Raw genomic sequence first — 27,120 nt, forward strand, 5'->3', positions numbered from 1 at the left:
ATGCTTGGCCACTCTCCCTGAGACATTTGAGATATACCAGAGATATTCTCAATTGTCCACCCTTTTATAAAACAATTTAAATGTTAATAGAACAATGGTCATGACACTTGAATCTCAGAGTCCTTTGATGTAAATCTGCTTCTGAGGAGAATTGTTGCTTAGCTGTAGGCCCTACGACATGATCAAAAGGGGAAGTGGACAACAAGGTGTTTTTGTGAACATCTTGACACTTCGAGGCTCCTGGAGAACAAGAAGGGAAGGTTAACGCAGCCCCACTCTCATTCCTGTGCCTTTCCAACGTTTCTGATAAGGCGATGAATCTCTTTGATGTTCATGTTCTGACCTTAAAGAATTTGGACCCCCTGGGCCGTGAAGACAATGTTATGAGACCCCTAGGGTCCAAACACTATTACAGCAATATTATTCACCATCTCTGCATTACTGGAGTCACAGTACTGTAGATTATCTGGACCCCCGGCTGAGGCAGAAAGAGATCCCTCTAGTAGATTGGGGGGGGGAGGGGGGTTGTGTCAGCATGTACATCGTGAAAACTTTCATGTTTGCACGACCGGAGGGGAGAAGCGACAAAATTAATTTTGGTGGGGGGAAGAAAATTCCTTTTTGCTTATCGAAACGGGCAGCTGTGTGACAGCTGCTTATCTGCCTGAAATGTTTTTTTCTCTCCCTCTCTTCCTCAAGCTACCGCTCAGACGAGTTTTCTACAATTCCTGTGTTTTCCCATCAAGGCGAGAGTCATAGCTAACTAATTCCTGGGAGAACATTTCTTCAGAGACACTACAAAAGTCCCTTTTAGTGCTCACACCAATTTCCTGATTGTATCCTATAAAATACAGACTTGTCTCTCTGGCACATTACCTCATATGCTTTCATTCCTCTCTGGGAATGCTATTAATTTCATTGATAAATTTCCAGTCCTTTAAAAAAAAAATATATATATATATATCTCTTTAAGGATCTGAGAGGTACTAGGTAATTTAAAGACAGCGGCTTTGATAATGAGAAATGCTGTTGTTCAGATATGAAGGATGTGCCGCATATTAAGTCCACGCCGTTGCAGTGCTGGTCCCTCCTGGCTGTCACTGTAACGCCTGCCAGTACTGGGGTGCTTGTCAAACATCCTGTCTGCTTTTATTTTTGTTGTGATGGATCTGTTGCATCAAATTTGTAAGGCAAAAACCCCAGGAATAATTTATGTCGCTAAAATGACATGTGTGGCCCCACTTCAGTGAATTGAAAAGGCCCTGATATTTTTAATATACTGTCTCTGGCTCTAGCTAATGCACATTTTCTTTCCTTCCTTCCAAACTGTAGGTTTCCTTACTTCAGGATGATAGAGCAATTATTTAATTCTGGAAATAGGTCAGCCAGGAAGAATGACAAAACAGAGAGGCTTTGGCCCCTGTGTTGAATCCTGGTGTATTTTTTTTAATCCTACATACACCTGAATGCTCAGTGGAAATGGCCTCTTCCTGATACACACATCGCAAATGTTCTCCACTTGTCAAGGAAAGTGTGGCCGAGATCACATCACTCCGGAAGTTTTAATTAACAATCCTTAGGCGACAGATAATTTTCTGATATTTTGCGGACATGTGCTGCGTTCGATCGCATATGTCACACGCAACTCTGATTGTTTAAATAAGCCCACACAGAGAAGACAATGAAGCCGGATGAGAACATTTAATAGTTTAATAATAAGCTGCTGTATACATTCAGTGATTATTCTGATTTTCATGTTGCCAGAAGCTATTGGTGAGACCTTCAAAACATTCATCTACAATTTCTATGTCGTTGTATGGAACATGTCCTTTTAATCACGCATATCTGTCCGCGTGTTTCCATCAGAAAGCATCTGAAAAAACCCATTAAGAGGAGCAGATAGGCCTCTTCCTCCTCTCCATTTACCCTTTTAGGGTTAAGCCCAGCTATCAGACTTAAGGTCGCATTTAGTTACTTTCTGTGCATTTGCAGTACCTTGAACGATCTGTTATCTCTGTATTTTCGCATACTGGTTCGAACAAAAAGGCAGGGTGGAATCGCTGTTAAGCTGAGCGTATTTGTTTTCATTGGGAGATCTCATATTACTGCGTGACCCTTCGTCTAGTCTGCTTTGAGATCTCCCCGCAGGAACTGGTTGTTCCAGAATGTATAAAATCACCCATCCATCTTAGAACCCTTTACCTTCTGCTTTAATGTTGAACTCAAAACCTCAATGTGATCCTGGTTGTTTGCATTTTTATTTTTTATTTTCTTTTTGGTTTCTTCTGCTATCTCACTCTAAGCTCGTTGAACTGACACTACAGTTGGTGCTGAAATAGCGTTTTTTTTTTTTTTGTCTTTTTCTTTTTCTATTTGCCCACACAGAAACTTGATGGCACAAGAACTGACCAATAAGAAACTCGTTTACAACAAGGTAGACTGCAAGTCAACAGTTGCCAGGGGTAACACAGTAAACGAAAATCAATGTTCAATTTCAAAAAATAAAGGTCATAATAAAAAAGAAAAGGGAAACAAAAGCCTGTTAATTTCAAGTATAACTTACTAATAAAATAACTACACAGCATTAAATATTCTCATTATACATTTTAAATTATTTATAAAATATATTTTGGCATATGTTTTTTTTTTCCTTTTGTGTTTGTGTAACAAACGCTACTGTAGCTTCAGTTAAACACCAATGTTTATTTTTTTCCTCTTGAAACAAAACATTAAAGGGATTGTCACATAACAACAGGTTATTAAAAATGATAATAGTAATCCCTATGCAGAGTTTCACATAGCAACACGTGTGAGTGACGATCCCTTCTATCCTAGCCCCACAGTCAGAATTAAAAGAGTTACAAGACCCGAGCACAAGGTTCTAGTAAACTGTGCCCCACCGGCTACAATCAAGAATGGGCACAGGAGATTCTAAATAAAACAAGTCTTTCCGTTCGGTTTCGTTTTCGGCAGAAGGACTGGCCTTTCCCTCCTTGAGTTTCCAGCGGACTTTCGGCTGACACTCAGTGTACAATTAGCTCCATCAGAGGCAAAAAAGAATGCAAATACTGTAATGGTCTCGGCGTGTTTGGAGACACAGGGTTGTCCTCAGGGATGCAGAGGGAGTCTGTTATTGGACACGTCAAAGCTTGGAAAATTAGGATGAGAGAAGTTTTTTGGCTCAATTTTTGCATTGCAAAATCAAATAAGCCATTTTTTTTTTAATTTTTAAAAAAAGATGGTTCTGTGTTGTTTGTATATATGGGTCTGATGGGGGGGGAACGGCTCTTTTTTGAAAGCAACGTCAAACAGTCTTTCAGCTAAAAAATCACTCCGCAAACCGAAAAAAGGCAACATCAGAGATCAACAGAGACGCGTTTGAAAGGCATGACTCCACTGTTGTCCAAGGGCATGGCTGTTGTGACATATCCAGTTTGAATGTCGCGGCCATTCCCAGAAAGAGGAGGGACAAACTCTGAACGGTGTGTTTTGGCATGTTACTCAGTAAACATAACCCACCCCCCCCCCTTTCCCCAGCACACTTTTCAGGATGGTGGACAAAAAAACAAAGGCGGGAATTTAGTGCTGCAAAGACAAAGCCACATCAAAGCCATCTGTTGGCCAGCAGACTAAGATGGCAGCATACGGTGCCTCTTCAAGCGTGTCTCCACGGGCCCTTCCCAGCACATGTCGTGCCATCTCGCCATTCCCCTGTTCCTTTCCCTCTCACACGCGTGCACACACACACACATAAGTGCGTATGTGCATGTGCTCCCGTTTTTGGGCTCTCTGCTGACTCCTGCCAGCTTATAGGACGATGTCTTTCAGTCGCTTGCTACTGGGGGAATCCTTGTCGCGACCATCCTGCAGTAGCTGGTTGATCTCGCGCATGGCTGGCTCACTGTCCTTCCCCTCGGGCTGCCGCAGCAGGCTGTGGTTGGCGATCCTCTCCGCGTCCCGACACTTCAGCGTGCCGTAAGTTGAGGGGGGCTTGGACAGAGGGCTCTTGAGGTGCACGGGGGAGGTAATGGGGCTTACGGCTTCCCGGCCATTGCCGGCCTCACGGACAGCACCATTGGCCTTGGGGCTGCATGCCGAGGCCTCGCCTGTCCTCTTGCCCTTTGGCTCGGCCCGGTCCGTCTCCTCGGGTCCGTCCTTGCCGAAGGTGGCAAAAGTCCTTTTGGTGCCGCAGTCCTCGTAGTGCGGAACGTCCACAGTGGTCGCCTCGATGGACAGGGCAATGACGTTGCGGCCGTGCTCCGGGGACTTGGCACGAGCCGGCATGGGTACTCGGGGCATCCAGCAGCGGTCCGAGTGGCCCAGAATCCGGCATTCGTCCTGGCAGTGGAAACTTTCAACGGTCTCTGTGGAAGTAGGTAGGTAGAAAGCAGAATGTCACACCCTGACTCTAATCTTGCAAAGACTAATTTGTACTTTTTTTTTTCAAAGTCTACCTCTGGTTCCTTCTAGTTCAGTGCTCTATGTAGGAGCAGTCATTGGCTCTGTGTTTACATACATTTGGTGTGTGGAGTGACTGCCTTGTGTGCTGCTGTCATATGACCTCTGTGTGACAATTGTTAGGCAGGACCCTTTATGAACCAATCAAAAGGCAAGTTGTTAAATCAGAAGTCTGTTTCCAGTGCAGATGTAATTGGTTTTTGGCGTGTAGGCGCGATAAAAGGCGAGGGGCTTAAGCAGAAGAAATCAGACATCTTAGTGGGGGGAGACAAAAAGGAAACACAGTGGGATGGCTGTCCGCTCTACCCTGTGATATCTGGCAGAGTTATAAATATGTAACGTTGTCTTAACGCCGATGTGAGAAAAGATTTGTCAGCGTCTGTTTTGCGATGTGCAGTCATCCTTTCTGCTGTGCGGGGGTAGGACTTTCCAGGTGCTTTTTGTATCATTAGAACAACATAAAGCCCGGCTCTCTCTCAATCGACTTGAAGAGCTGTCGGCCTTCCTGTCATCTCCATTATTTCACGTGGGAAGATTTCATAATTCCCTGTAAGGCCCTCTTTTAACGCTGTGCCGGGACAGAGTTACTGCTAGCTGGATGGGTAACCTCCAAGTATAATATTCCAGTGTTTTTCTATGAAAACATTTGTAAATTTTATCCTAGCTGTAGGCACTCCACAGCGAAACAAGCAATAATAAAATAGTGACTTTGTAGCTGGGTTGTAGGGCATAACTTTGGGTTGAGCATTGGGTGGGGCGGGGGGCTTGAGCTCTCCATCCATTTAAGGGGCTCCAGGGGGTTGTATTGGTTGATTTTGATTATTGGGGGGAATTACAACCCCCATCTCCTAAATTTACACCCATGCATTCAGTCGCATGTCAAGATCCGTACCAGTACTGGCACATCGTCTTTTATAATAAGTACTCTATGTACACCCCCACCGATGTCCGGGTTTGGGTTGTTTTTTTTAATGACTGCGTCTGTTCACTCTCAGCCCTTTTCCACACTCCCACGTTACCCATCAAAACACGACACAGAGCGTGGTGTAGCAAAGCTAAAAAGGAGAAGTTGTTTGTCTTTGAACTTCACCACATTTTAGTCGTTGTGGTCGTAATTTAAAATAATATTTGTCGTCCTAATTATTTATCGCACGTTAAATGACGACTGTACATATTTGCCGTCGTTATAGCCAAGTATGCCACGTTCTGGCGGGGGTGCTAATTGAGGGGATGCGGGGTGTCACGTCCTGAGACAAACGGAAAGCCCTCCGTTATCTCAGGAACACTGTAGGGGGTGGAAGAGAACTTGGCTGCACGTGAATTGGCTTGTCGATTTTCAGCTAATAAATAGATGATAATAAATAGATTAAGAGGCTTCCATCCCGTGCCACGACTCTCCCTGCATGCCAAAGCGTCGGCTGCTGCAACATCTGCTCTCCTACTTTGGCATGTACAGTCAATCTGGATGACCTTCAGCAGATGGGGTGAAGGGTTAGGGTTAGAGATAAGGATATCATGGCTTGTTTGTTCACTAATGTTTTATTCAAGGCCCGGGTAGCTGATGTTTAGCTGTCCAGGATGTCCTAGATCCAGTCTGGAGCATGTGCTACATTCATGGATGCACGCATATACAGTACACCGGAGTGGAAGGGAAGGCTAAGAAAAAGAAAGGAAATAAAATGACCACAGTGGTAAAGTGGCTCAATTTTAGTCCGTAATTACCAGGCCCCCTGAGTCCACATCTTGAAATGGCTTATCATCACCACTAGTCTGTGTTATCACCATAGCAACTAGTCACACGGGCACGCACGTGCCGTCACCGGCCACCACACCTGCCATTGCAAAAAAGATTTGCCGCCCCCTCCCAGATTACTTCAATCAAATTGACAGTTCCCCATTTTTCACGGAATAAATCTGAGTTCGGTTATGAAAAACGCAGTTTTTGGGCTCAATAGATTCCCATCAGATGTATACGTCGGAAGTCCTGTGAAGGAATACTTTGAGAGTGTACAAAGAGCAGCCCCGTCTTGCAGCACGGCACTCTGGGAAGGAAGCGAGCACTCGGTGAATGGCCTCCCGGCCCTTGCCTCCTCCCTCCCCCCGCGCAGGGTCTCCTGGGGAGCGATTCAGTCATAAATGACACGTCTCTGAAAGCAAGACGTCAGTGAAGTAGCTGCTCCCCGTCTTGTCTCCGCTTGCTGTGTGCGACACACAGATGTTACTTACAATGGTCCCCAGTAACCACATAAGAAAGCGAAATAATAACCAGCAGCCTCCGTGCCCCATTAAGAAAGAAAGCGTTTTCCATCTCCTCCTGAAAAGGCAGGAACTTAATACTAACAAATGAAGCAATTAAACACTGCTGCTTGAAACAGTCCGGAGCGGAGTGTGATTGAGAAGACGCCCCCTACTGAGATCGCACACTGAAAATGACTGGGTAAATAAGATGGCCATTCGTTTCAAGGAACAGGTGTAAAATACCACACAGGGCACCATATTGGTGGGAACGTTTCCTATCTGGAATTTAATAGCTCATTACAGATTCAGCTCCATTGGGAGGCGGAAGCTGTGTTTTGAATTTTGAAATTAAATAACAGTTTGGAGGGAATGATGATCCAAATCCCTCAACACAGCTGATGCATCAGAAATGTGCCGGTTTAATCGGAATCTGGGTTCAAAGGATCCGGACGGATGTGGGTGGGGGGTACAATTTAAAGCCTGCCTGTCAGTGGTGCTTCTATCACGGAAAACCTCTGGGTCGAGTCGGATGTGGCCATTTCTTTTCAGAAGAATCAATGTAAATCCAACGATGAACAGACATCCATCTTGCATCCGTGCATCATAATGCATGCTGTCTCCTAAGCTGTTGTAAGAGTGATTTAGTAAATAGTTAATGTACAGTTCTTAGTCATTATTTATTGTTTTGTAAGTGAGCTAATCTCATTAGCAGACGCTTTCGTAAAATTGTGTCTGATCTCCATGTTTAATTTGTTAGGATTTTAGCAGATGAACTGCTGTACTTCGGGGTCTCTGGACAGAGCAGGGGTTCGTGTTTGTTGGAAACTTTTCCTCGGGTAATTTCTGTGCCTTTGCCAAGCGTATCTGTCTTGTCAGTCTAGGAGAGCTGCGCTGTTTTCACCTGCAAAGAGGCTTAAAACCCAATGGTCTGGATCCCGACGAATCCCTCCTAAAAAAGGATGTATGGCAGCTTGTAAAACTCAAATTAGAGCTGACAGTAGAAGGCATGCCCTAATACAACATACATTCCCAAAGGGGAGTACAGCATTAATGAAATTAATGTAATTCATGTCATTCGTTAATAGAAGCTATAGCTAATGTATTATGTTAGAGGACACAGTTGTGTGGTCATTGAGAAACATTGGATTTGGACCAAATGAAAAAAGAATAAAATAAATCATAAAATGAATGCAAGTTTTTAATGGCCCTCCCCAATCAGCTCTCATCAGTGAGGCATCAGCGTCTTGGGGAGGGCGGGGTGTGTTACATTTACAGCAATGGAGCTGATTCCTTAGCAAATTAAGTCCACGACTAACATGCATGGTTACATGTCAAACGGTTCGTAGTAGGAAGATGCTGGAAATGAGAGCAGACTAACAGCCTTGCAGTCAGTACAGAGTCACAAATACCTTTTATTTTAACAAGTGGGCAGTACAAGCTATCGGAATGCCTGAGGTGCACTAATGGACAAACATTTGTGTTTAATTAAAGGCTTCGCAGCTGAGGCCGTCACTGCGATCTGTATTTGCCTCTGTAAGAGATTTCTTTTCTGCCCTCTACTCGCAGCAGTTAATGAAAGGTAACAAGCAGTGGATAATGGGCCACGTCCAAATGCACATCAAGCTTGACCAGGCTTTACTCTGCTTTCCCACACCAGTCCGCTTGAGTCATGAGCACCGTTATTGTCTCCCACCAGGCCATGGGAGAGGCACCTGCTCGCCCCATGCTGCTAGCATCTCTCTCTGCAGGGGTTCGGCCTGTAGAGAGCACGCGATGCTATTGGAGGGGCGCACTACGGCACAGAACAGGCCCTCTGCGTGCTGTTGCTGTAAGGGCGGCTAAAAAAAGGGAACATTGAGAGAAATACAGAGTGCCTGAGTTCATTGCTCTGGGCTTTCACGGCTCCACAGCTCAATCGAATCTGCTACGTTAGCATTTCCTGCACCGTGATAATTGACAGAGGTATTGAGAATGTGAGCACTACGGTGGCCAAGTAGGGTCAAAAGTAATAAGGAGCACGGAGCGGTTTTGAGAAATGCTTGTCAAAATGCATTTCGAAGAAACAGAATGTTTGGGGGGGGGGAGCGTTTTCATGTAGATCTACATCCTCATGGCTGTTGTGATAAAATCCTTGGTGAGGAGAAGTTTCTTATTCCGTACTCGGGAGTTGAATTTATTTTTTATTTTTTCTATTTCTGGTCAAGAGGTATTATGAGCCATCTTTCTGTCTGTCTATCTGTCTTTCTTTCTGTCTGTCTGTCTGTTCCAATCTCATCCGATCTGATCCCTTATGGGGCCCAGGTGGAGAAGCAATGCTTTTTAAACTGATTTGCCTGATTTAAAAGATAAAAGCTGAACCTAGAGGCACTGTCTGGCAGCCAGCAGCTCCTGGAATCATCTACCGACTCTTAGGATGGCCAGGTATCTTTGCCTTTCCGTACCATACCCTACTGTTGGAGGTGCCAATGAGATTTAATTAATCAGTGGGTGTTTTAATCCAGCATTTACTGCAGTTATTCCTTTAGTAAATGAATTATGTAAATTTTGACTCATCCTACTGTGTGTTTCTTTTATGTCTGAGCACTGTGTGCGCCCGTGCGTTTCTGTGTATTTTCTATGAGGGGCCGCTCAGATTGTTTGCTAATTGCTTGCAGTATTGATTCCTTTTTTCTGCCAGATGTATACTGCCTGATCAGCTGAAACACCACAACACCCCAGTTGTTCATGGTTGCAGCTGGAGAGCGGTGTTGTGAATGAAACTGGTCTAAGTCAAACTTCATGGGGTGCAAGAAACAGGCTGGCCTAGTCTGCCTCTGCTCAGTGCCACCTCTGTACTACCACCTCTGAACCCCCCCCCCCCTTCCTTGCCATTGGGGATGGTCCGGCTTGGCTGCCACCCCTGCCAGGTGCTTCAGCATTAATCAGCCCGGGGCATAGGGGTCCCGTGGGAGTCACATGATGGAGTACGATGGTCTTGTTTGCACACACAGCCAAGGAGCCCCCCCAGCAAGCCGTCAAACTCATTAGCCCCCAATGCACAAGCCCTAGCTGGCTTTCCGTCTCTTCCTCTCCCCACCACACAAAACATACATAGAACATATGCGTGTCACACGGAGAACGAAGCTCCTTCTTCTCACACTTTACCCAACCAGCTCCCTGAAGCTGGATATTAATTATAGAGAAAATCAGTCACTCAGCAGCCTGATGCTGGATGTGCTGCAGATGGTAAATCAAGTGTTCTTAGCACTGCTACCAGTCAATTTACCAGGACATGATTGACTGTCCCGTCTCCTGAGGACAGCAGAATACCTCTGACTGTAGGTCGCTTCCGTGAAGTTCCTCCACGGTTACGTTAAACATAACGCAAACGCGACAGGGTAGCTTATGTACCCGGTAGACTCCACAACACCCTTTCTTTACACTAATGGGTTCATTAATTAGCCTAAAAGCTGATATAAATCACGGCAGATTTATTGTATAGCCACTTGCTGCACTCAGTGCCACCGCTGAATAGTGTGCTCCCATTAAACACTGAATTTCTGAATTGGTCTTAATAAAAAAAAGTAGCGTCTATTTTTCAGTTGTGTTACCCAGCACAAGCAAAAGAAACACAGCGAAATGGAAAGTCATCTCGTAAACTCAACTGCCATTGCGGAAAACCGTAATAGAGAATATTCCAGCCTGCAAGCCCTCGGCTTTCCGGTCACGTGACATAATGGCACCAGCAGGCCTCTTGTGTCGTCTGAGCACTAATTTTATTTCACTCAAAGGCAGCTGTCAACACTACATCAGAAGTCAATTTTTTGTCATCAGTAAAAGAAACCGCAGTGTAAGAAACGCTGCTTGGCGAATTGCTCTGAGACTTTGGGCTTAAAGTTGTCAAAAACGACATTTTTTGCAGCAGACAAAATGAAGAAAAAAAGACTGTCAGTTTGGGTGCGTTCCACACAATAGACTGAGATCACCTGCTGCACTAGATCAGGATCGAGGCAGAGGTGACAGGGTTCGCTGTATTTACCCAAGCCCCCCCCCCCCAGAACCATGGTCAGAGAACAGGGGGCACAGATGTGCCAGTTGGAATCCACTGGCCACCCCGCCCCACCGTTTTGAAGGACAGTCACAATCTCAGACTTCACTTTGTGCAAAGCAGTTGGTTCAGGATCATCCTATTCATCCAGATTCTGCGTCCTCCCGATTCATCATGGAGGAATTTTGAAACTCGCCGAGGACAATGCAATGTTCTGTGCTTAAACTTGACAGAGCTACCCAGCTAATTTTCTGTTAAACCCCCAAAGTCTGGAGAGCAAGCGAGACTGAGTAGACAGTAAATTGCATCTGAGAAGGAAGGATCTGGGCTTTGGGGTAAGAAAGGGGGCGGAACGTTCTTTGAGGATGAGCGACTTCTGCAAGCTGCACGCTTATTGTCTGTGGTTCCTGGGTGGTGGTATTAGTTAGGGCAGGCCAGTGATGTGTTTGTTCAGCTGAGGATTTATTTGTAGTTTGGAAGTCTGCTGGTGAGGCCTGAGAGTGTAAATATTTCCTGGGGAGACACCAGTGCATTTTAACTAGTACTCATGTGCAGTCGAATTTCAGAATCCAGTCTGCAATTTAATCTTTTACTCAGATCTCTGGGATTGATTAATATGGTCTGTCTGTCTGTCAGTGGCCTTGCAAATGTAATGTAGTGTCTTTGGTCCAGTAATACCTATAATAGCCTTCTGTTAATCAGTAATATATTTGACAGTGACATTTCAGTTTATCTTAAAGCATATCTCATCCATAGCATTGTTAAGCCACTCAGTTATTACTCCCATTAAGCAGCACATTGTTAAAATAATTATTCATCGCATTGAAGTTTCACTAATCAGAGCTCCATCTGTCCATCCATCCGCTTTCTGAATAACCCCTCATCCAGCCTGAGTGGTATCTATGAAGAGCTCAGAGGGTCTGAGACGTCCAGTCAGATTCATCAGAGCCAAACATGAGAGGTCATAAGGCACTATCAGGTCTGACAAATAGCGTGCATGTCTGCCCCGAGATCCTGCATGTTGTGTGCGGTGCGTTGAAGGTGTTCCTTCACCATTGGAGATGAAGCCACTAATAGTTTAAATACTGTGTTCCATGGGCAACTGGCCAGTGGAGAATAGAGCAGAATCCATTCACAATCCTACCTATAAACAAATAAATTAGTAAGGAACTAAAGCACATGGCAGGAACTCAGCATAAAGAAGCATATTACAGAGACACAAGCTAAAATCGCACTGGGTCTGTGTCTCCTGCAGGTTTCTTCAGACCTTTCTGCTTGGTCAAACGTCATGGTTTGTGTCAGCTCTGGTGCACGGTTGTGGGGACGATCTGCCGCTGTTCACCGTTTGGGCCTGATGGAGAGCACTTGTGTGAAGCCTAGGGGCAACGCGGTGGAGGCTTGGCAGGGCAGATGGGGGCAGATGGGGCAGGCGAGGGGTGGCAACGTGGGGCAGGTGTTGTCACGGTGACACAGTGAGCCATCGCTACCGTGAATTGTGTCTGTCTATTTGTGTTGTCAGGAACGATGTTCTTATGCAGAAATTTGCTTTTCATTTGTAAATTAAGTACATTTTAATTTATAAATTCCCAGGCATTATAAGCAGATGAAAACAAAGATGTGTGCCTGCCTGAAAGGAAGGAAACGTGAGACGTGCTGTGTCTAACACAGTCAGCCTCGCTGAGCCAAAGAGGTGGAGCCTAAGAAAGGAACTCCTGTGGTGGGCGGAGCTTGTGTAAGGAAGCAGCGAATGCCTGTCATATACTGGGCTCTGATCTTAAAGGGCCTTATGCAGACAGGACAGTGCCAGGCTTACAGCAGTGCCCCCCCCTTCTCGGCCTCTGCTGTGCCAGTTCCTGCCCGGGTCCCTGTCTGTGGGCAGATTGGGAGATACCTCCGCTGGCAGACCAAGTGGGCCAGTGAAGGGTCTTTCTTAGTCTTCTGCAGTTCAATCTCAAGATGTATGAACAGTCACAGTGTGGAGATGATCGGGGAGGGGGGGGGGGGGAGTGGAGCAGGTGACATGTGCATGGATGCCGGGAGATGCATCTGAATCCCCACAGAACTCCTGATTAGTGAGGCCCCCTCCTGTCCGCCAAACTCAACATGTCTGGCTTGTATTTTCGTGCAGGAGGATGCTCGAGAAGGAAAAAAAAAATCTTATTTTTTAAGCCTTAAGAAAGAGTGCAAATTTCCATCTATTTATTTATGCAAATTACTGCTGCAATTGAATGATTGATCGATCTATATTTATATTCCACAAATTAAAAAATTAAATTTGAATAATTTGCTCCGTACATCTGTGTACCGCATATGAAAGCATCTGTTGACTGTAAATGTTAATGGCTGCTACGTATAGATCATAATTCTGCTTAGCCCAGTCATAGCTCATTAATTAAGAGGTTGCTGGGAGTGAAAAGCAGCACATGCAGTTCGCCCCTGAGTCCAGTCTGACGACCAGTCTGACGTAGATCAGTTTGTTTGTGTGCGTTTGCGTTTGATTGCGCTGTTCAGGCCACAGAGCTCGTCGTCTGTCACCATGTCTCAGCGAGGCTGAGACTCCAATGCAGTCGGATTTTCTTTTTTGCTATTTATTTACGGTGCCAAGACGAACGGCGCGCTGTCTGCCACACACTGAAGTGTTTCACCAGCTTGTTTCTCCCCCCGTCACCAGCCTCCCTATTGACCCTTCGGACCTCGTTTTCCATCCCCGCTGCCCGGCCTCGGCTTTAATGGGGACTGTAAGCCGAAGGGCGCATCATTAAAAAATATATATATCTAAAAAAATAGTGCACCTTCCCGCTAAACCATGGAACTAAAGAGCCTGCCCCTCCCATCCGATTTTCATCCCTCCTTTTCAAGGGGCTGTAGGGAGTAACTGGAATCATAAAGGTTAATTGGCTGCCCGGAGGAGAGAGCAGCCAAATTCCATCTTTCCATAACAAACAGGACAGAATACAAACAGAAAATAAAGGAGCTTTTCCAGGGGCTGAGGCATGGAGGGGGCAGCGTGAAGCCACCGGCCAGCTCTTCTATAATGACGAATGCGGGGGCAATGGGGGCGAGGCAGGCACGGCCGAGCGCAAGGGCCCCACACGGAAACGGGGGCTTCCCTGGGCCCCCCGACGCCACTTCATCTATCTCTGAGAAGGGTCACATATTCCTGCGTGAAGATGCATGAGGTCAATGATAAGCTGGGCGCCCACGAATCGCGCCGATCGGCACATGCGGAACCGTAGTGTCCATCCCGTGTGTGGGCGCACTGTCCCTGTGCCGAAAGGAGGATGTCCAGGATGGAGCAATGGGAGAGGCAAAACTGACTGCTCCTGAATAAATATATAAGTATGAGTGTAGCAGGATGTGGAAGTACCAGCTGCCCAGGGTGGGATTCTGTTTGGTGCCACCCTCATTCCGAAAGATGGGCAGTGTGGCTGGTGACGTACCGTAAGCAGCTGGCAACGCCGCCGAGGGAGGGGGGATGGTGGGAGGCACCAACCGGGGAGCCGGAGGGGGGCAAACACGGCAAAACAAGAAGTAGGCAGTTTGTGGGAGTGTGTTGGGGTGAATGGTGTGTGTGTGGGGGGGGGGGGGTCTTGTGTGTGTGTGGGGGTGGACACACACGGTCTCGCTGAAGTGTTCTCTCAACTCCGTGATAAATGTCTCGTTGTGTTCCGGACAGAAAACTGCAGGCGAGAACCGCTTGTCAGGAGATGGCAGTGCGTGTGCCTAATCCCCCCCCCCCCCAGAGAAGTGCTGCTTCCAAGCTGCCCTGAACCACCATGTTCTGCAGAGCTCCACTCTTTCCCACCTTGGCCGACTCGCGTGTACACAAACACACACAGCGTTCACATTATATTAAAGTCAAGTGATTACTAAACAATGGTTCAGTGTGAGCACTGTCAGTTTTTCTGTGCTGGCTTGCAGCGGGGTTTTGCATGGGCGAGCCACGATTAAGCGAGCCAGCTCGCTGTGAGGGGGGCAGACGAGCCTCAAGTTAATGGAGCTTCACTGTGTCTTGCTGCGGGAAGCCTGCCAGGCCCCGCCGAGCCCGGGGAAATGGCCGCTTCGTGTCTGTTACCCGGGGATCCAAGTAATAGGAGGTACTGCCGGGCTTGGGCAGTACCAGCCTGTCCAGACTAGCCCAATCCAAGCAAACGGGAGGGGGGTCGAGTGGGGAGGGTATGAGGCCCCAGTGGCTGGGCCCTTCCGGTGCGTTATCACGGTTCTACCGCTGGGAGATCAGATCTCAGGAGCTACCTGGAGACGCCCATCGTGGCTCCACAGTGGTAAAGTCAAAATCCCACCGCCCTCCCCCCCCCCCCCCCGTCCCAGACCTAGTCGGTGAGCTGACCTCCACAGGGAGGAAGTGCTTCAAAGAGACCTTCGCACATGGACTGGAGCCAAAGTCTCCCGAGGGAAGACGGACACAGGTTCCGCAGACTGGAAATTTGCTGCACAATTAAAGCATGTCATGGAGCCGGCCAGCAGGCTGCAGGCTGCGTATACACTACCCTCCAGATGCCCTGACGAATGCCCCCAGTTGTACCCCCCCGAGATCTCTGGCCTGTGGGCTTCAACACTTGTAAGTGGCACAGGAACAGAGGGAGGCCAGGCCCCTGTGGACAGCACGAGCATGCCCTGACAGATGTATGGGCAAGGGGCCCACCCCCAACTCGTCAACACTGTTTCATATGCACTGCCAGGCCACTTTAACCCTAATCTCTTGCCCCCCCAACCCTCACAGATGTATCCAACAAGCTCTGGGAAGGAATTCACTCCTCTTTTTTTTTTTTTTTAACCAATCTCATATCCAATGTCCATCCGTTATCAGCTGGGGGCCGTTCCCGTTCTGTTCGGGATGGGTTTGATCCCACAGCATCCCCCTCCCCGGTGAATTATACAGCTTTTCATGTTCCACAAACAATTTCAACTTGACCTGTTTCCGAGGGAATTGTCAACACACCTTAATGTAAATCATGGATGACTTCTTGGGCTCTGTGTGTTACTCTATAGCTATAAACGTAAGAGGATTGTCTTTTGGAAGATCCTCCACTGAGATGTAGATCTCAGTAGCTCTGTAATAGAAATGTCCTTGCTTCTTGGTCTCTTGCTCTCTCGACGGGAAATGTGCAGATAGGCGGCCCCGTCGGCAACCGGCAGATCAGAAGCGTCCTGCGCAGATGGGAGGACTCGGGGAAGCTACAGATCCTGAAGCTCGACGTGGGTCACTGCCCCGGGAGGTAGGCGGCCGGGCTCTCGGGAGAGCCAAGGGCTTGAGCTGGCTTATTGTTACAGTCATACCTTCAACTGTCCAACCGACTTAAAGAATCTGCTCAGGACTTAAACCAATAATTACCCGGAGATACCTTGAGGCAACAAGTCGGGAAAATAAACTGCGGACAGCAGTTGCCATAGGGTATACGCTTTTGTTCGCCTCGGGGAAAATGGCAGGCATAATGAGCCCTGATAGGAGAATATTTAAAAACCCAAAGGATATTGACACCATGCAGACAAAATGCTTATATCACACAAAATGGAAAAATACCTAAGGAACAGAAGAATAAATACATGTATAATATGTGGATCCTGAAACTATTTCCATTAATTTGTCAGCTAGAAAGATTGCATCCGACCGGAGTGAGAATGACCGAAAACAAGAGTATCAGCAGAGGCATTGATCCAGATTATCCTCCTGCCTGCCGTTAATGAGATATGGCAAAATTCAAGAGGGATGTGACTTAATTAAGCATCTTGTGTGAGCTATCTCATCATCAGCATGTGAGCTATCAGTTCATTTTCCTGTAGCACTATTCAGCCGGACTCTCCTCCTGAATAACCCAGTGTGTCCGTCACTGGAACATTCAGTGGTCTATTGTTTCCCAGCCGTTTTGCCGGGGCAACTCTGTTAGAACAGGTTTTGCATCTGACTAAGCGAATAAATGTAAGAATAGATGATCCTGATGTCTGGCTTTTAATTAAAGAGATCAGGAGACGGCAGGTATTCCCTGTTTATGCAGAAATGCTGAAGTGGGACTTTGATGTTTAATTCAACAACATGCAATTGTATATTTCAGACAGATTCTGTGATATCACACGGGGAGAGCAAAAACTCTCATACCTGTCAGTGAGCCCCCCCCACCACCACCTCCAGACTATTTACCCGACTCGAGACTCCGCTTTCTCAGAGATTGTCAGCACAACCTGCTTTCTACGGCTGTCCTGAATTCGACACCTGTCAGCACTTTCATTAACAGATCAGAGGGCAGAAAACAAACAGCCTTTCCATTCTGAGTCTAGGGCGAGTTTACAGTGCAAACACGCGATCCGCTTTCCCCCACTCTCTTAATGTGCCGTGAGACCGGCGGGAAGCTTCCGGCCACGTCTGCATGGTATGCCGCGGTGACGGGCGTGGAGTCGAGATGGGCAGCGGAGTTTGAAAACAAAACGGGAGAGTAGAGACCCCCGGGGGCTGGAAGGAATATCCACAGGGAAATGACCTTTGACCCCGTCCGAAGGAAACTGGTCACAAAGGCATGCAAGACTTACAATAAGTTCAATAAATTAAATTATAAAATATTCATTATGTGCTTGCTGGAATTTTCAGTCCCATGTGACTCATAGATTTGTTTACTCTCTACATTTTAATACAGCTGAATATTTCACTGGCTTATTTTCAGCCATTTTGTCCCCCCCGGGTTCATCATTGTGTTGTAATGTATTAAATATCTTCAGATAGACCGTCGTTCACTAGCACAGCACACGTTCTTTAGTACTAATGACAAACTGTCGCCTTTATACGCTGTCGTTTCCCGGCTGGTCGGTCACTGTCCGAAATGCTCCACGTCATTTGAGATTCCGAGAGGCAGGTGCACCTGATGTGACGAAGGCTTTTGCTGGGTCACCTTCAGGAAATGATGGACCTTTTAGCACCTTTCTGGCCTCGTGGACGGGTCACGGGGTGCTGTTTGCGGGCTGTGAGAATGCGGCAGGAAGCAGCGAGCTGGCACAAAGAGAGCAGAGAACAGCAGCTCATTGTGTGAGGGGCCCGGAGTGAGCGTACTCTCCCACCCCCATGCTCCTGAGGATGTGTGTGTGTGTGTGTTGGGGGGGGGGGGCACTCTTTAAACAGATCTGTCCCTCGAGCAAATGCCACCTTTGCGTAGCACTGTGAGAACAGTAAAAATGTAAACTATAAAGGGGCTCTGGGAACAAGGGGGGTTTACAGTCCTGCACCTTCCTGCTTACGTTTGTTAAAAAACAAAGGGAAGGCCTTCAAAAAAAAAAAAAAAACAGCTTTTTAAATTTATTCTTTTATTTGTGCACTTGAGCAGTTGCTCCCTTAGAAGCGGCCTGCCGCGTCTCCCAGCAGGCCACACTGCTGAGGCTCCACGTCTTGTTTTATTCTCTTCACTCTACAGGATGGTGCCCGTATTCATCCTTCCACGTTAACTAACAACAAGCGGAGCCACTGCTAATTTGTCCATTAGCGCTGAACTCTTTTCCAGCTGTCTTCAGTGTCTCTCCACCCCCCCCCCCCCCCCCCCCCCTTTATGATCGCTACACCAAGGAAACAGACGAGGGGAAACTGGGAATTTCAGTCAAATGCTACAATCCCTTTTTGAAGACCCCCCCCTCCCTCCACCCCACCCCTGCCCATGCCAGCGTAACCGGCCCATCGCACTCTTTAACTTCATAATTAGACCATTGAGCCAGTAATGGAACGACGGATCCGTTCGTGATGTTATTACATTTCTGCAAGTGTAAAGGCCTTCGGTCAATTCATTTAATAATTATTACCGGTTTCGGTGACGGTGCAAGGCTGAGCGCGGCTGCGGATTACGTTCGAAAACAAAGAGAGGAAGGGGAGGGGGGGGGTGCTGCATTCTGGACCGAGTGCTTTTTTCAGTTGGAGAAAACAAAACCTGCTAACTGTGCACATTTGGTTTGTGTTGACAAAACAGTGGGACGGGGATGTAAGGCGAGACAAGAGGGCCGCGGGCACTTCAGCTGCGTGCAGTGGCCCTCTGACGCGAAAACAGGCGCGACCGGTGTACGTCCTCCTTCTCGTTAGTGAAAAACCTCGTCTCGTTTTTAGTAATTGCTCCTAATGAGTTCCCTTGACTGCTGGGCTTTTTCGGCTGCCTTCTTTTCAGCAGATATTCCCCAGGGCTGAAATGATAATGTCAGGAGGTCAGTAAGTTTGCGTTACCGTTGCCTCACTGTTACAGAATAACAGCCATTCGAGTGCCCTGTGCCACCCTGTGCCACCCTGTGCTGCATCCACCTCGGCGTCCTTGTGCGTCCCTTTGCTATACAAAGTCCAAGTTGAAAGTAGGGGTCCCTAAGGCCACAGGCAGTCTAGGTTTTGGGGAACTTGATAGCAGTTTTCCAGGTATTTGAACCATGTGGTCATACAGGGGTTTGGTATGTAGGGAAAGTTCCAGTCTACTAGACTATGAGCTGCAGCGCTAACGAGCGTCTAATTGGTTGTGACAGCCTGTCACTCCTTCGGAACGTGCTGAAAAAAATCTCTCTGTCTTGCCAATAATTTTTCACACCTTCCAGTGCTTCTTTGCTTTTCCTCCTTCTGTCACATTTCACTCATTCAGCCCCCCTTTCATCAGTGGCGACGCGAGAATCCGCATCTTAGAAATCAGCATGAAATTAACGTTGGGAGTTTACAGACAGCCAGGCTGAGGTTTCCTGGGGGGCCTGATATTCATGTGAATTTCTGAGCGAGTGAGAAGGCTGATTTCAACGGCAGCCAACCAAGTGGATCAGAAAACAGACCTGAAGGTTAAAAAAGATTCCGTGGGATGTCAACAGAGCTCAGCTTGTCTCTGACAGAATTTAAGTGCTTGTTGTGAATCTATTTTCTTTTCATCTGTAGTGTCGTTGAGCTGTATGTCAAGCATAAGCATTAACAAAACAAGTAAACAGTGTGGATGGGAAGTACCTTGTCTGAGAAGGCTGTTTGCCTCCTGTTTGGGTCCAGTCCCCTTTATTGACTGGTTGAGGATTCCACTGGTTCAAATTACTCAGGCAAAAAGGCTTATTTGCCAGCTACACGTCTCCCCACTTTGGAGCTCATCGGATAACTAACTAGAATGAAGTGTGTCAGCAGCCCTCCCGCGGAGCCTCCCTTTCCCGTGTCCGAGTGCAGTACCACTTTTCGCAAGCCGGGAATGTTGTACGCCGTCCAATGAGATCTACAGGTAGACTGTGGAGTATGTGCAGCTTTGAAGAGCTTTTCGCCGCTGTCAGGACCGTAGAACATCAGAGAGCTCATTGTTCTCAGCGATGTTTTTACCAAGCGGCCCAGTTTGAATGCAAAAACGGCCTCTCTCCGCGACCACTTCTGCCAAAAATCTCCGCATATTCGCCCTATTTAACAACTCCCCCAGCAGTGTTTGGAGAACAGACCAAATATAGATTTTACAATGGCATCACCCGGCGTTCAATCCAGGGGACCCATCAATCCCATGCAAGCTGCCTTGATGTCCTACCTTGCTCGGGAAGCTGACTGCCCCCTGGTGGAAGGCTCATGTTCAGCACGTCGTTGACAGCTGTGTCGGCGTACAGGCCTCTCTGGACGTCGTGCTCGCTGTCCGTCTGGTCGCTCTCTTCGTGCCCGCTGTCCTTCAGGCTGTTCCCTTCCAAGTCCTTGAATGTTGATGTGCTTGAAATATGGGGGAAGGAGGGAAAATGGTGATTTACTGCCACATCAGTTTCTGTCAGATCTGCCTCTTCTCCGCCTCCCTCCATTTCCCACCTCCCTCCTTCCTCTCTCAGATTTATAGCTCTCCTAAAGGCTGTTAGAAGTGAATCTTCAGTGTGAGTAACAGGAGGACAAGTGTAAGGCCAGACAAACCACCTGATCTCACGCAGCTGCACTCTGCTTGTATGATCCAAGCATCCCCTTTCTGTGTAGGCCTGCTGTTCCGTTGCTTAAAGGAGGGGGGGGCTTTGGGGGGGTCAGAGGGTCCCGACTCTTTCAAGGGATAAAAGTAGGACAGCTAAAGGGAAGATTGGGTCTTTTGATTTCTCAGCTTTATTTCTGTTTATTTCTTTTTCATCCCTGTGAAAGAGGATAGGCTCCCTGAGAGCCTCTAATGGGGGGAACGCGGATCTGTCCCTTTCAAGGGCAGTAACGTGAGCAGGTCGCCGTTAAACACGAGCGCTCGCTGCAGCCGAGGAACTCGAAGCTGCCAGGAGCAAAGCCGACAGCGCGCAGCCTCACACACATACACAGGCAGACAGGCCGTGGGATGGATTCCAGGCCATATTTGGGGAGCGTCTTTTACAGCTTTTGTAAAATGAGGCATTCCCCTCCCCCGACACCAGGAAAGCCCTGCTTCTTTGTTCGTGGCTCTCAGTGCTGAGCCCGCAGTGACCGTCATGGTGCCCTGTGATGTTATCAGTGTAATTGCACCTGTCTGTACTACAGGCTATGCACTAACCCCCTCCCCCCCCCCCACCACCCCGCCCCCCATCCTTTGTACTACGCTGTCCACACTTGAATGCTCTTTGTCTCTTTGTTTACACAAACACAGGAATTCTTTCGGAGGGGAAATGGCTGTAATGGCAACAGAGACGAACACACACACGCAGGATGCTCTCGCACAGAGGCGGGCCGGGCCTGTCCATAGCTGCAGGTAAAATGACCAATTAGGGGCCGGGAGCCGATTCTGCCACAGGCATTGGGAAGGGAGATCATGGGAAGGGGGTTATTCATCACGAACCACTGCGCCGCCTCGGCGTCCCCTTCCTGCGTGCGAATCCAAGGGTTTTGACCCTCCTCCTCTCACAACCCCCACCGCCCGCCTAAGCTTTCAAAGGGGGCCCTTGTTCACTGTGAATTCTGCCCATGGAAAGATGACATTAATGTAATCGTTGTCTTCACAGAGTCCCTTTGTTTTAGGAGAAGCTTTCTCAGGTACCTGAACTCTGCAGCACTGTAGCACGATGTCAGCTTAATACCTCTGAGTTTTTTAATGTTTCATTTTCCTTTCGCCTCTTCATAGATGTATAAGGAACCAAACAAAAAAAAAAAGAAAAGTTTTTTTTTTCTTTTTTTGAATTCTTTGGCATGCAAAATGAGTCTGCGAATACGGGGAATTGATGGAATGATTCATCCTCTGTGAAAGTCTGTGCTTTATGATGTTTAAGATTTTGAAGTCATGTCAAAAGTCAGAAATAAAAGAGAATAAGCATTTTGGTCTCTGCTAAGGAAGAACTGGCCTTCTTCAAGGTTTATATCGTGCGCTCCGATAAAACTGTATGTAATTAAGAGTAAATGATTCATAGAGTCGTGAAAATATTAAGTAATTCGTTTTCGTTCGCTCTTTTAAACATTAGCTACGATGATGTAGGAGTTCACCTGTTCGCAGACTTTGGAAATGCATAAAAAAAAATTCACATCACAATGGGTAAGGAGAAATTATCCTCATTTTCTAATCAAGACATACCTTTTAATAAGGTGCGCTCTGCTATTTACATAACTGGAGTCCATGGAATAATTCTCCGTCTGAAAAAGAGGGAGGGAAGGAAGGGAGGGAAGAAGGGAAGGAGAGAAAACAGAGATGCATTTAATTATGCAGAGACCAAAATAATGTTGCTGGTAATTGACTTTCAATAGAAATGTTATTTTCCACAAAGGGTCCCCCCATGTGCCGCCTCTGCTTTCAGAGGCAGAGCCCACTCCCCGTTAGTGCACGGTACTGGGCACTGTGGAGAGGTGCGGGTCCGCTTCAACCCCACATTAACCATTCAGCTGGGCAGCGTCTTCCAAATGGAGTCATTAGGGAGAGTAGGGAGGCAGGCAGCACTGAAAGTTTTAACCTTTTAAAAATCTAACTGTACATCTCCCCCCCCCCCAATATGTAGAGCTGCTTAAATTAAAGGACATATCAGCAGATGTATTAACTTGATTAAGTTGTAGGAAGCGGGAATCTGCACGTGACTGTCTGTCTGACTCGTGGGGGGACGAGTCGGCCGGTGGTCTGAACGCAGTGCGGGCAGCCAGATGTGGATGTGTGGAAGCTCCACAGATCCTGACAAGCTGATGTTCTGATAGATGGACCCACTGAAAAATTCAGAAAGCCTCACCAGATCAGTTTAACAAAACTAGGTGGATGCTGAATGTTTTTTTTTGACAAGTTTCAGTAGGGAGAGGAACAAAGAAAAGTCATCGTGTGTCTGAAGTCGTACTCTGCTGATTTCATACTGAGATTTGAGAGCACGTGTCGTCCTGGGGGAAGCCTCCTCTCACACTCCTAATGAAATGTCTCGCAAAGGATAAGAAAGGTTAATGTGCACATCAGGGCATGTCCCACATGTATACTCTGAGTTCCTGAAGACTACTCTCTGTATGTCAGAGGAAAGACTCAGAAAGCAACATTCCTGAGCGATGGAACCCTACAGCACGGTCTACGTGGAAAGTTGAGGACAAATGTGTCATTTCTGACATGGGTCGTGAAAATGAGGAGTCTTCCTTGGGATTAAGAGCCTGTCTCAACGGGAATTTTATTACTCTGCAGTCCCTGGGATTCCAGCCTTGTGCCATGCAGACACGGGCTCAGGTCCCTTACCCCATGCAGACATGAGCTCCGGTCCCTTACCCCATGCAGACATGAGCTCCAGTCCCTTACCCCATGCAGACATGAGCTCCGGTCCCTTACCCCATGCAGGCATGAGCTCAGGTCCCTTACCCACCGAGCTGCATGCTTCCCCTGATACCATTTTTGGCCTCACTTCCTTTATTGAAATATGTCACCAATATAGAGTTTTATCTCGTTTCTATGTCTCACGTACAGCTGGAGCTCTGAAGGCCTGGAATGTTTGAGTCTTAGGACCAGATCAGCTTTACAAAATGCTCAAAAAAAAAAAATAAAAAATTCTAGCTTTCTTCAATGTCTTCGATTGTTAGCAAACGAGTTATTTTTTTCCTAACCTCACTTCCTGTGGTGGCGAGATAATTTTTTAATTACTGATGATGGCGGTGTGGCCCGCCCATTCACATTTCAGAGACGACAGTGCTGTCTGGGCGAAGGTTAGCGTTGACCTTTTTGTTTGCTGCTAATTAAACCTTAGATCATTGTTACCAGGGAGATAATTTGCAAACACGCCACCCTAATGATAATTTTCCTTGTGCCTTTAATTTGAAGCGTGCGCTGTTCTCACCGGGACACATTTAAGTCCGTGGCTCTTGACTTCATTACCTGGCAATGTTAGTCCTGCACATTGCACCATACATCCGCACATGTTGTTGTATGGAGCTGCCTGCGCTCCACTGGTCCCTGTGAGGACTCACAGACGCTGCTGCTATCTCTCTCTCCCCCCCCCACCCCTGCCCGGCACCCCAGCGAGTGTTTAACGAATGAGAAAACAAGAGTAACAAGCTTCGTTAAAGAGACAGTACAGGTTTGCTGACCCTAATTGATTTAGATGCTACACTGAGTTGGCTTTTTTTTTTTTGTATCTGAAGGATAGGGCGATCGTGTGTGTGTGTGTGTGTGTGTGTGTGTGTGTGTGTGTGCATGTGTGTGTGTGTGTATACCTGTGCGGGGGGGGGGGGAGGGGGGATACTTGATTGCTAACAATGAACAACATAACTCAGTTTTATTAAACTGGGGGTCAGAGCCTTGAAACGTCAGAGGATGCAAGCTGTGAAGCTGGTATTGTTCTAGCCCTCCTCCCCCACTGAGAAGGGTGTAACTTCTTGCGGGGCGTGCAGATGGAAGCTGCCGCATTATCAGCATCTTCCTGTAAAGAAAAGCTCAGCCCCCCTCCCCGTGCCTCTGACCGGCATCGAACAGGAACGTATACCGATCTCTCCTGCTCTGAGGTAGAGTTTCAGGTCCAAGGATGAGGGCTGTTTAACTGCCACAAGGCCACCGCAAATGGCTACTTAATCACGTTTTACAGTCTGTTGTTGTGATCCGAATGGCCCCAGTTTGCCGGCCGATGCCATTCAATCCCGGCCGGTTTTATCGTCTCTGTTTTATCTGGAGCGGACGCTGTGTCATGCTGACCCTATGGCGAAGCCCTACAACGGGTCTGAGAGCACTGGAGGGACCGGAGAAGGGGGTCTGCTCCTTGCCGAGCGGACGAGCCTACAGTGAGCTGGCGGAGCTGCACCGAGCTGCTCACACACACAGTCCTCCTCGCTTTGTCCGTGCTGTCGCTCGATGGGATTCCCAGTGGGCTAGTTAGTTCCATAGTCCCAGCACCAGTGTTCTCTTTGTAATCTGGGTGGGGTGAGTGTGCAGGCCATACCAGTTCAGGGGGCGCACGCTCACCGCCCTCCCCTGTCGTCCGTGCACCATGTCTGCCGAGACTGATGCATCCTCCGACACAATTAAAGTCTCGTTTCCACATGATAGCACGCATAAAATTATGCACTAATTGAAGCTGCATGCTATAACAGGAAATTATTAATAACCAGGCTGTACCCTTATTTTCTGCACAATAGATAAAACACCTAATACTCGTTTTAATTTATTTCGGAGAGCCAAACACTTAATTTCATGACAAAACCTTGCAAATTTCGTTGGAATAGGGGGGCACTACAAGATAACTCTGCATACCAGAAATAAAACGCTTTAAGTAAGATTTTTAAGTAACTAAAATCTTGAAAACTTACAAGGAATTGTTTTATAAAACCCCCTGGTGTTTGGGGGAGCTGACCTTTAATTGTATTAAATATGTGGGTCAAAGACAGACTTCTGTTAAAGGAAATGCCGCATTTTGTTTCATCTCCCTCGTCCTTGCGGTTCCATTTAGTCCGGTTCTGAATGAGTCATATAGCTTATTTGTGGAGTCCCACGAGTCCAGGAAGTCACAGTCATACACAATGAAGCCTGTTGTTTTTACTCTTCTCCTAAAAAAGGGAGGGGGTGGCCCATGAGATTCAGAGGAAGGGGGAGCAATGAGGTGAGGCAACCAAGTCTGCCTGTCCCAGCTGGCCCCTATACCCCCCCCCCCCCCCCCCCCACCACGCAGGCCGCTTACAGGAAGGCTGGGATTCTGCGGCCGAGACATGAACAAGGAGCAGATTTTTGGCTCGTTCGCTCATTTGTGGCAAGTGCAGACTGGACAGCATTGAGTTTCACTGGCATCTATATACCCCCCACCCTGCTCTCGGAGCTAAGGTGACCGCGCCTGCACGCCCACCTGCCCTGCCCCGGCATCGCCAAAGCTCTGACACAGCCCTCTGTAGCTCCACCCCGCCCTGCACACCCCCACACCTTTCCCGTGAGGCTGAGTGGCAACCACTCAAGACCACCCCAGGCTGCCGCCGGACGGGGCATCTGCGGCAGGAGGCTGCGGATTGGCCAGAGCTGCGGTGCAGCGGCGAATGGAAACGCCTCTCCTGCTACTGTAAGGTTGCCAACCTGCCGATTATAGAATTTCCCATTGATCCTCTGCCATCTGCCAGATTACGGATTTCCATTCCATTCCGGAACACTCGTCTCCCCGAGGAAGTGCGGCAGTACGAGGGCCGCAGAAGTGCCTGAAGCTCACCCCCGGCTCACGGCGGCATTTACATTTTCCGTTTCTGCATGTTTGGGAGCCCAAGGTGAGGGCTCGTTAATAAGTTTTACATCAAGTGGCGTCTAATGAATGCAAATTATACACGCTCAATCAAGCGTGGCCCTCGACAACGAGTAACCTGTAACATTCAGCGCAACCTTCTGCTACGTCATCTGTCACTTCCCGCTGGAATGGGAATCCATTTTATGATGGAAGGCAGCTAATCGGAAGCGAAGCCGGAACAGCTGAGAACCGGCGGCGGACAAGTTTGATCCGTGGTTATTCAACCCCCCCCCACCCCCCCCAAACACCACCCACCATAACGATTGTGTAACACCAGATGTTGATGTTTTTTTCCCCCCATTTTGAAATCATCTGTAAGTCTAAGTGTTTTCATTTCCTGGTTCACTTATGTAATCCTTTAACCAGCTAGTGAGTAACCTGCAAACAGTGAAGTACCAGGGGAGTGGAATTCTGGATGCCTGTGTGTGTATATCTATGCTCACAGACACACTCATATCTATGCTCACAGACACACATATATATGTATAATATAATGAACAGAGAGACGGGCAGACTTCGCCCCAGTGTTTTATCCTCTGTAGCAGTTCAGATTTCCAGGACGTAGCTACGTACTAAAGACTGTAGGGCTCCTTTGCCTGCAGTCCGTTAAGACCTCGTTAATTATACATGCATTGATAGCAGCACCATCAATAAGTCATGAAGTCATCGACATCAGGGCAGCTCTACCCATTTCAAGATGATTGAGAGATTTTAAGTAAAAGGGCTCGTGTCGGATGTCCGTCTTTTTGAATCTGCGCCCCGTCGTTTGTCGTTAGCAGTGTTTTCACAGTGTAGGTCAGGAG

General features: G+C 47.6%; 1 protein-coding gene across 1 annotated transcript in view; it reads right to left on the bottom strand.

Annotated features, from left to right (window-relative positions):
- Nucleotides 1-1,692: 1,692 nt before the first annotated feature.
- The window catches only part of pcdh19 (protocadherin 19), a 49,739-nt gene continuing 24,311 nt past the window's right edge, over nucleotides 1,693-27,120 (bottom strand). The window contains 3 exon segments of the mRNA XM_049028291.1: nucleotides 1,693-4,364; nucleotides 20,227-20,399; nucleotides 22,189-22,247. Of these exon segments, the coding sequence (XP_048884248.1) occupies nucleotides 3,808-4,364; nucleotides 20,227-20,399; nucleotides 22,189-22,247 (789 nt within the window). The 3' untranslated portion in view covers nucleotides 1,693-3,807.

Source organism: Brienomyrus brachyistius, chromosome 10 (assembly GCF_023856365.1).
Source record: "Brienomyrus brachyistius isolate T26 chromosome 10, BBRACH_0.4, whole genome shotgun sequence".
NCBI classification, from domain to species: domain Eukaryota; kingdom Metazoa; phylum Chordata; class Actinopteri; order Osteoglossiformes; family Mormyridae; genus Brienomyrus; species Brienomyrus brachyistius.